The 9970-nt window shown below is 33.1% G+C and overlaps 1 protein-coding gene across 1 annotated transcript; it reads right to left on the reverse strand.

Annotated features, from left to right (window-relative positions):
• Positions 1–7200: 7200 nt before the first annotated feature.
• LOC120072561 (glutathione S-transferase U8-like) lies at positions 7201–8927 on the reverse strand. Its single transcript, XM_039024952.1, has 2 exons — positions 8569–8927; positions 7201–7703 (listed from the first exon to the last, which is right to left on the reverse strand). Exons 1-2 carry the CDS (start codon positions 8887–8889, stop codon positions 7359–7361), a joined length of 666 nt encoding a protein of 221 aa, XP_038880880.1. The 5' UTR covers positions 8890–8927; the 3' UTR covers positions 7201–7358.
• Positions 8928–9970: the final 1043 nt, after the last annotated feature.

Here is a 9970-nt window from a genome sequence, read left to right on the forward strand (position 1 = left end):
ACGCCCTTGTCCGCCGCATAAGCTCGAATCGCTTGGCCATTGCCTCGCAAGCACTACGTCAGGCTTGGCTCTTAGTCAACATACGTCTTATGTCCCGCGACGCATCTAGCCATTGAATTAACATCTCCCCTGCGACATTCTCTATGCATGTACTTTCTCGAACTCACCATGGCTCTCAAAACCTATCTCACACAACCATTTCTCCATCTTACCACTAGGCGTCATTGTATCCCTTTCTACCCGAAAGCTTAAGCTTCTATACTTAGCATATTTTCTTTCCCTTCATCCAACTTGCCTTTATTATTCTCCACTTCCTACACGTTGATTAGATCCACCATTTGGGCGCATATACAAGCAACACTTAGAGGTTTTCATCTCCTAGCCTTTCAAATGCAATTTTCATTAAACATACTTAGTGCATTCTTTTCCATTATTACTAATACATTCTTAAACACATAATTAAGAGGACTTAAACTTAATTAAATAGTAAGACAAGTTTAGAGGTTCAATTTACCTTCCCCTTAAAGAAATTTCGTCCTCGAACTTTTCCTGGGACTCCTGTGAACAGGTATGGATATCTATTTCTCATATGATCTTCAACTTCCCATATAGCTTCCTCAATCTCGTGATTTCTCCACAAGACTTTTACTAACAGAATAGTCTTATTCCTTAACACTTGCTCTTTCTTATCTAACATCTGAACTAGTTCTTCCTCATAAGAAAAATTTTCCTTTAATTGGACTAGTTGCTCTCGGAGAATGTGAGTAGGGTCGGGTACATACTTCCTTAATATGGATACATGGAAAACATCATGTATCTTGGATAATTCAGTAGGTAAAACTAACCTGTAAGCTGCTGGCTCTACGCGTTCAACTATCTCAAAGGGTCCTATATATCTTGGGCTTAGCTTATATTTCCTACGAAATCTAAGCATCCCTTTCCACGGAGACAACTTTAGGGATACTCAATCTCCGACCTCAAATTCTAATTCTCTTATCCTCTTATCTGCATTGCTTTTCTGTCCTTCATGTGCTATTTTTCAGATTTTCTCTGATCAACTTAATATTTTTTGATGTTGCCTACACCAATTATGGTTTTATTAACTGGCATTCACCAACCTCATTCCAGCAGACTAGGGTTCTACAAGATCTTCCATACAAAGCTTTATATGCTACCATATCGATGCTGGAATGGTAACTATTATTATAAGCAAACTCTGTCAATGATAAATGTGTATCCCAACTACCTTTAAACTGTAATACACAAGCTCTCAACATATCATTTAGAGTTTGCATTGTTTGTCCGTATGTGGATGAAAGGCTATACTGAAATGCAACTTAGTACCAAGTGCCTTTTGCAAACTAGGCCAGAACTTTGAAGTGAATCTTTGATCTCTATCTGATATATTAGATACTGGAACTCCAAACTGACTCACTACTCGATCAACATATAACTTAGCTAGTTGGTCAAGAGTAGACGTAACTTTGACCGGCAAAAAAATTTTCGTCTTCGTCATCCTATCTACTATTACCCAAAATAGCGTTATAACCACTCGGAGTTCTAGGTAATCCAAACAGAAAATCCATAGTTACATGTACCCATTTCCATTCAGATACTGGAAGTGGGTTTAACAAAACTGCAGGTCTCTAATGCATTGGCTTAACCTGTTGATAGATCAAACATTTTTCTACACAACTGGCTACGTCTTTCTTCATCCTTGACCACCAATAAGACTTCTTTAATGTTCTGTACATCTTGGTGCTACCTAGATGCATAGTATAGGTTGAATCATGAGACTCTCTCAACACTACATCTTTCAACAGTTCATTTTTAGGAACATATAGCCTATCATCTTCCATCAAAGCTTCATTTGGTCTCAGTATAAAATTTGATCTCTAGAGTTGTTTAACTTCTTCAATCAATTTACTGAGATTATCATCTGTCGTTTGAGCTTTGATGATATCATCTACTAATGTGGGTCTTACCTTGAAATGGGTTATCATTTCTCCCAAATGACCCACTGTCAGGGCTGCATTAGCTCTTTTGAACTCCATTAGCAACATTCCCTTTAAAGAATTCAACATGCCTCTGGAACAACTTGATTTCCTACTTAAAGCATCGGCTACTACATTAGTTTTACCTGAATGGTAGTCAATAGTGCAATCATAATCTTTTAGCAACTCCATCTATCGTCTCTGTCTCAAATTTAACTCCTTCTGATCAAAGATATATTTCAAACTCTTCTGATCGTTGAAGTGGCACTTCTCACCATATAAGTAATGCCTCCATATTTTTAATGCTAGCACCACAGCGACTAATCCTAGATCATGAGTAGGATAATTACCTTCATGTTTCTTCAGTTGTCTGGAAGCATAAGCTATAATCTTACCATTTTGCATCAATACGCATCCCAATTCCTGCCTAGATGCGTCATAAACTCTTTTCTTGGTACTGGAAGAGTTAAGATTGGCATAGTTACCAATCTTTGTTTCAAATCCTGGAAACTCCATTCACAGTTATTTGTCCATTAAATTTTAGCATCCTTTCTAGTTAAACAGGTAAGACAAGTTCAGGGGTTTACATCCCTAAACTATGACATTTTAGAAATTTAGAGACCAAAATAGAACACAGTTCATAGTTCAGGGACCAAAGTAGTATTTAAACCTATGTTTTAAAATATCCCTAGTTTGACACTTAATCCTGTGCATGTATATTATCGGAATCAAAATGTTAGAAGTTCATATCACTATTTTGTATGGTTTTGGACGATATATTTTCTTCAATCCCTTCCACACTCTCATATGTTAAATGGAAGGGAGTGATTGTCAGGGGGATATATATTTAAATATTGATTAAAATTCACTTTTAATCCCTAAACTTTCATGAAAATAACAATTTAGTCCTTGAACTTTTATTTATAACGACTTAGTTTCTTCGACTTTCAATTTTGTAATAATTTAGTCCCTAAACTTTAGTATGTAACAATTTAGTTCTTGTACTTTCAGATTTAAAACAATTTAGTCCCTGACGTTAAAAATCATTAAAATTTGATGTCAATTTTTATTATTTTGTGATGTAAACTTTGTATCTTAAAAATATTGAGTCTCTAATTAGTTTATCGGTTTATTTATACACAAAATCTCTTTAAATCTTAACACAGGGGCTAAATCGTTATAAATTTTAAAGTACAGTGATAAATTTATTACATAGTAAAGTTCAAGGACAAATTGTTATAGAATTGAAAGTGCATAGACTAAATTGTTACAAACCAAAGTTAAAAAAACTAAGTTATTACTTTTATGAAAGTTTAGGGATGAAAAATAATTTTTAAATTTTATGCTTTCAATAACTAAATATTTATGTCACATTAGAATAAATAATTCAATTAGAGAAATTGAAATTGTGGGCCACAAAAACTATCAGGCTAATTGTAAATCTAGCAATAGTTTTTAACGTTTGTATACCTGAAAAAAAATAAAAGAAATAAAAGAAAGAATTTGATTCTTAAACTTTTCAATTTTATGCCTACCAAGTTTATAAACCATAAACATGGCTAAATAAATCCATAACTTTCAATCTTATATCCATAAACTAGACCCATTTTTTAAAGACTTCGTTTGACAACCATTTGAAGGTCATTTGATAACCACTCGATTATATATATATATATATATATTTAATTTTTTTAAAAAACGAGTCTAGTTTTCTTTATTTTTATTTTAAATTTTATAAACGTTTTTAAAATTGTTCAGAAAATTTTCCTTAATCCCTAGAACGTGCACTAAAGGTGGGAGACAAACACTTTACACTAGGCCAAGAAGATAGATCCACTTTACCACTGGGCCATGAAGACAGATCTTGTTAAAAATGAAAACAATTTCTAAAAGTGATTTTCCTTTATGAACATCAATTAGCAAACATATTAATTATTTAAATACATCAACAGACAAACATCAATCAATAAGAATATTAAATTTTAAACTTTCATTCGAAAGAATATTAAAATTTGAAGAACATTGATAAGCTACTAGACATCAGTCATTTCTAATTTTTAGAATATAAAAGTTATTCGACATCAATTAACATTTATTTTCAATAGAGTTTAAATTTAGTATATCAATTCTAATTGATATACCAAATTTAGGTTCACCTTTGTCAAGGGGATCTCCCTTGTAAAGTTTGTATCACCAAATTTCAAACATCACATTTGTAGTATTATATTTCTTATACAACATTTAGTGTATCATAATTTTAGTATCACAATGTTATATCACATTTCTTATACAATATTTTATGTATCACAATCTTGTGCATTACTGTCACACCCACGCCCCTAGACCACCCTCTTAGCCTGGAAGAGGGATGCGATTGCAGCAGTTATCAACCCTTGAGCTGACACTTACTGCCTAATGATTCTTGCGGAAAACTCTGATACCATACTATAACTTATATACAGCGGAATGATTAAGTCAAGGAGATAAACTATAACGGATTAAGTAGGCCCATCTTTTATTACGATAGTGAAATAATGTTTATACAACTTAAGGACTTAACAATAAAGTTTACAACGACAACCGTAAAAACCCTCCAGAAGTGTAATTGAGGCACGTGGTAGACCTTAACCTTAACAGCACCCTGGAACTCCTCATCTTTCGCTATCTGGGGGAGGGGGGGATTAAGAAAACATTTTGAAGAGTGTGAGCTACTAAGCCCAGTGAGTTGTTCTTTTTAAGATGAAATTCATTTTGAAAATCATCATTTTGGGAAACCAATCACATGTTGGCACTCACACTGAACTCAAGTGCAATCAATGGCATAATCACGCGGCTATTAATTTGTATTCCAATATCAACACATAGCAAGTATATCCTATCATCAATCAATGCAATCACCTATGGAAACCTTCCTATGACCCCAATTCCCGCCAATGTGCACATCGACCATTTTATTTATCCCGCTAGTCATACTTAGGTACTTGACCACATTTCCCACCGATCGTCACCGACTATAATTTCCCGCCGACCGAAGCCGACCAATTTTCCCACCAAGCACCTTTTGTTAAGCATGCTAACCATATCCCGGGCATAATCACAGTTTCCATAGTCACATACAAACAATATCATGGCTTTACAATATTTACGATGCATTTCTCTTCTAACTTAAGTAAATATTCACAATGGACTCTACTGTACTTTCTGACTAACAAAGCACGTACTATTCACCAAATATACTGAATTTACCTAACTATCATGCTAACAAATGATGCTCTGGAGTGACATACATTCACCACGCCTACTAACCTAGCAAAATTATCATGCTAGTAGGGATGGTATTTTCTCATGCAACATAATACGCACAACATCTACTGAGTTATTAAAAGCAATGTAACACTCACAACATATGTTAACTATTAAAACTATAACACTCACAATATATGTTAACTATTAAACTATAACACTCACAACATATGTTAACTATCAAAACTATAACACCCACAACATATGTTAACTATAAAGCTATAACACTCACAACATATATTAACTATCAAAACCATAACACTCACAACATATGTTAACTATAAAGCTATAACACCTCACAACATATGTTAACTATCAAACTATAACACTCACAACATATATGTTAACTATCAAAACTATAACACTCAAAACATATTGTTAACTATAAAGCTATAACACTCACAACATATTGTTAACTATCAAAACTATAATACTCACAACATATGTTAACTATAAATCTATAACACTCACAACTATGTTAACTATCAAAACTATAACACTCATAAACATATGTTAACTATTCATAAAACTATAACACTCACAACATATGTTAATTATCAAAACTATAACACTCACAACATATGTTAACTATCAAAACTATAACACTCACAACATATGTTAACTATAAAGCTATAACACTCACACTATGTGTTAATGATCAAAGCTATAACACTCACCTTAATTGCTTAGGAGCCTTTCTAATAGTTCTCTTTTCTACCTCGGGCTCCCTTTTTACCCCTAGAATCAAGATCCAATTTACAGCTTAGATTACTCATAGTTCTAAACCTTATTTTAAAATACTTCCTTCTACAAAACTATTCTAAATGTCTCAAGAAGCTTACCATCAAATCTTAGCTCATAACTTTTTATGGTTTAGCCGGAATCATCCAAATATCAAGACTGGCTCAGCTTACCCAATAGCTCGACCTCTCTGTCTTTCTCTTATTCTCCAGCCCAATTCTTTAGAGCTTCTTCTCCGGAAGCCTCACAATGAACACTAGACTCTCTTATCTTTAAGATGGCTTTAGAATTACATCAAACGCTCGAGTAGATTGGGAGATCTCCTCGCCTCAAGTTGATGCATTCTCCTCCACCCTCACTATTCCATGCACTCTACTCTCCCCCTCTTTTTACAAATTTTATGATTTGTGATTTGAAAATGAAATCCCAACGGCTCTATTTATAGGCATCCAAACCTCCTATGGTGTTGACACCACCTACTTGGCTGCATGGCCAAATGTTTAATCTTCCCTTTATCAACGTAAGCTGACTTCACCTTGGTTCAATGTGTTCTTCCCAAACGCATCCAACACAATCTCTTAGGGTTTAAGAATTTCTCTTAATCGGACACCTAAATTTTAATTGACGTTTGCCCTTACGTCTTCAAGCTTTGTTTGTATTCAATTTAGGGTTTTCAATGCATAATCTATAAGATCGTGGCCAAATTCAACACATAAATACCCAGCCGTTCAATGCACAGACGGTTTCCTTCGATCGCGTGGGCGTGACATTCGAATGAGGTGTTCAGGCTGCTCTCGCTCTCTCCCACTTTCTCGCTGCTCTCGCTCTTTCTACTCTCGCTCTCTCTACTCTCGCTCTCTCCACTCTCGCTCTCTCCAACTTTCTCGCTCAAACTCTCGCTTTCTCCACTTTCGCTAAGGATCTCGCTTTCTCCAGCCTTCTCGCTCATTTGGCTCTCGGTAGTGTCGCTCTCTCCATGTTTCTCGCTAAGGATCTCGCTCTCTCCAGCCTTCTCGCTAGCTTGGATCTCGGCAATGTCGCTCTCTCCCGTTCTCTCGCTCAGCCAGTCTCGCTCTCTCCCATTCTCTCGCTCATTTCTTCTCTTTATTTAACAAAGATTAATACATTGGTTTGTTTCCGCAATATTTATTTTTTCCATCGATTTTCTTTTCCCAACCAAGACTTTCATATTTATTTAAATATAATAAATTACTTGAAAGGAGAAAGAAAAAAACTTACACCCCCATATAAGTTCACACAACAAACAAAGCAAAAAAAGGTAATCCGAACATAACAACTCTTCACTCCCAATTTCATGTCTTAGTTTCTTGGAGCAAACACAACATTCTTCAAAAAGGCAACAAGAGCATCTTTTTGAGGCAAAACTTCCTTTGCAATGCTGTGGTTCACAAACTCTTGACTCCATTTGGTTAGATTTGGAAACTTATGTGGTGATAGCAGCTCAAAGCCTACAGCTTCTTCAGTGGCAGGAATCCAGCACGCTAAAATGAGGCCTACAATGTCCACAAATCCAATTTTGTCCCCTCCAAAAAACTTGTTTTTAAGCTCTTTCTCAAGTGGTTCCAATGCCTCATGTGCTTCTTCTATACTCTTCTCTCTTTCTTCTTCTTTGCTTCTCGCGGCTTTTTGGACCGCCGGCACAATCTAAAATTCAATAACACGATACTCTTTGTTAGACCCTATTTCATAATCATAGACGATAGTTTTCATCATTTCTAAGAAAATACTTGAATTCGTTAGAAATTAATTCAGTTAGATTTATGGTACACAGGTATGAATTTTTATTTTTCTAGATACATGAATTCTGGGTACATTGTTGAAATTTTTTTTTTTTTTTGGGTCAAAGTTGTTCTAGATGAATAATATGCATACATGTGATGATCCCACAGAATATTTTATTCCAAATCTCACAATTTTACAGTTTTGAAGAGAAGAAACTTTTCTTCTCCTACCAAACTCATCAATAACACACGAAGACAATAAGATTGTTCTATTTGAACACTATTCGAATCGCTTTAATTTACATGTACTTAGATTGGGTTATTAATGAGAAAAGGAAACGTTACAAATATAATGATGATGCCACAAATATCAACAGATACAATATAATGCAAAAGAATTTACAAATATAGCAAAATCTAAATTCAACTCTCAAAATCTATAAGAAATAGATTGTATTGCTAATAAAAGTAAGTGACAAAGTCTATCACTTATAGACAAAAATGTTACTACACAGTATTTAATATCCTTAAAAAGTTCTAGAAACAATCATTTCATATAAAATTCTGGAGACACTTTTAAAAGACACACTAACTATATATACAAATTTTGAAAATTATGAAATTTAGAAGAAAAATAAACATAAATTTGAAAAATAAAGCACGTATGGTTTTTGTTTTTTAAAGACTGAAAATTAAAAACATCATTTTTCTTTCTTTTTTTTTTTTTTTAAGAAAAAAACAAATCAACATTAAATGGAGCAAAAATGATTAGCGTCTTTTTAACGAACCTTATCATCAATATACTTAGCCCAGAATCTGGCAAGAGCTCTTTGATGGGGATGTTGCGGCAAGATGGCATAATTTTCTGTCCAGGTTTCTTCGATGTATTCAAGAATTAGAAGAGACTCTGAAATGGGTTTTCCATGGTGAACAAGAACAGGGACCTTCTTGTAAATTGGATTGTATTTCAGCAGCAAATCGCTCTTTTTGTTCAGCAGATCTTCGTCAATGTGTTGGTAATGGACGCCTTTGAGTTTAAGAGCCAATTCCACTCTCAGACTAAACGGACCTGATCGGAAACCAAACACCTGCACTTCTTCTTCTCCCATTTTTATTTTCTTCCAACTTCATGAAAAGGACACCGGATTTTTCTTTTCATTTATAGGACTTGTTAGGGATAAGGTTTCGTGAGGCGGAGGCTACCTGCGTCGTAAGCCGCTACGTTAGCATTGGAATGGTCTCCAACTACTGACTTTTGCTTTCATTTTTTATTCAGCTTTCACAATGCTTTTACTTTACCTTCTCACCATTTTTTTCTTTTTAATTCAATATCTATTCCTTGATTTAACCTATTTTTAATTCTAATAAATTTATTTTTCTCTAACTTTTTTATTACTATTTAAATTATTTTTAAAAATTTACATCATAATTATTTTTAATTAGTTTACTTACAATCTTAGCGAAAATTCGAGAGGAAAAGTGTAAAACACTGATAGAATATAAATAAAATAGCAAAACTTAAAAGCTCCTTTTTGGTACCCATTTGTTTGATTTTTTTATTTCAAAATCATGTTATAAATACTACTTTTATCTGTTTATTATATATTCTTTACCAATGATTTAAAAAATCAAGTAAGATTTTGAAAATTAAAGAAATAGTTTCAAATACTTGTTTTTGTTTTTGAAATTTGGCTAAGAATTCAACTATTGTATTTAAGAAAAATACAAAACATTGTAAAAAATAAGAGAAAATAGACTTAATTTTAAAAAAAATGAAAATTGAACTTCAAATTAAAGAAAAATGTAACAGATGAAATAAAAATTAAATTTGAAACTTAAAGAAAAAAAAGTATATTTTTAAAAAAACAAAAATAAAAATAAATAAAACCACTAATAAGTACATAAATAAAATTTAGTAAAGTATGCAATGTGAGAAGAAATATTAATATATTCTAAAGGGACGTCCTTTGGAGTTAAGAGTTTGGTTATTATAGTTTGTGTTAGGGCTCTAGATTATTTTAATTTGGATTGTAATGATATATGTTTGAGGGATAAATTATTTTAATTTGAAAAATGAAATAATAAATATCATATTAAATAGGAGTTTTGAAATATTATTGATTATAGGTAATTGAAAATATAAAATAGTATTTCGTGTAAAAAGAAACGATTATTATAGTATTAATACTG

This window comes from Benincasa hispida, chromosome 3, assembly GCF_009727055.1.
Source record: "Benincasa hispida cultivar B227 chromosome 3, ASM972705v1, whole genome shotgun sequence".
NCBI classification, from domain to species: domain Eukaryota; kingdom Viridiplantae; phylum Streptophyta; class Magnoliopsida; order Cucurbitales; family Cucurbitaceae; genus Benincasa; species Benincasa hispida.

Bases quoted from the DNA above. Each gene is read 5' to 3' on its own strand.
- LOC120072561 (XM_039024952.1), bottom strand. From the start codon at position 8,889: ATGGGAGAAGAAGAAGTGCAGGTGTTTGGTTTCCGATCAGGTCCGTTT. The intron at 7,704-8,568 runs GTTCGTTAAAAA...ATTGAATTTTAG, and splicing joins CTAAGTATATTGATGATAAG to ATTGTGCCGGCGGTCCAAAA.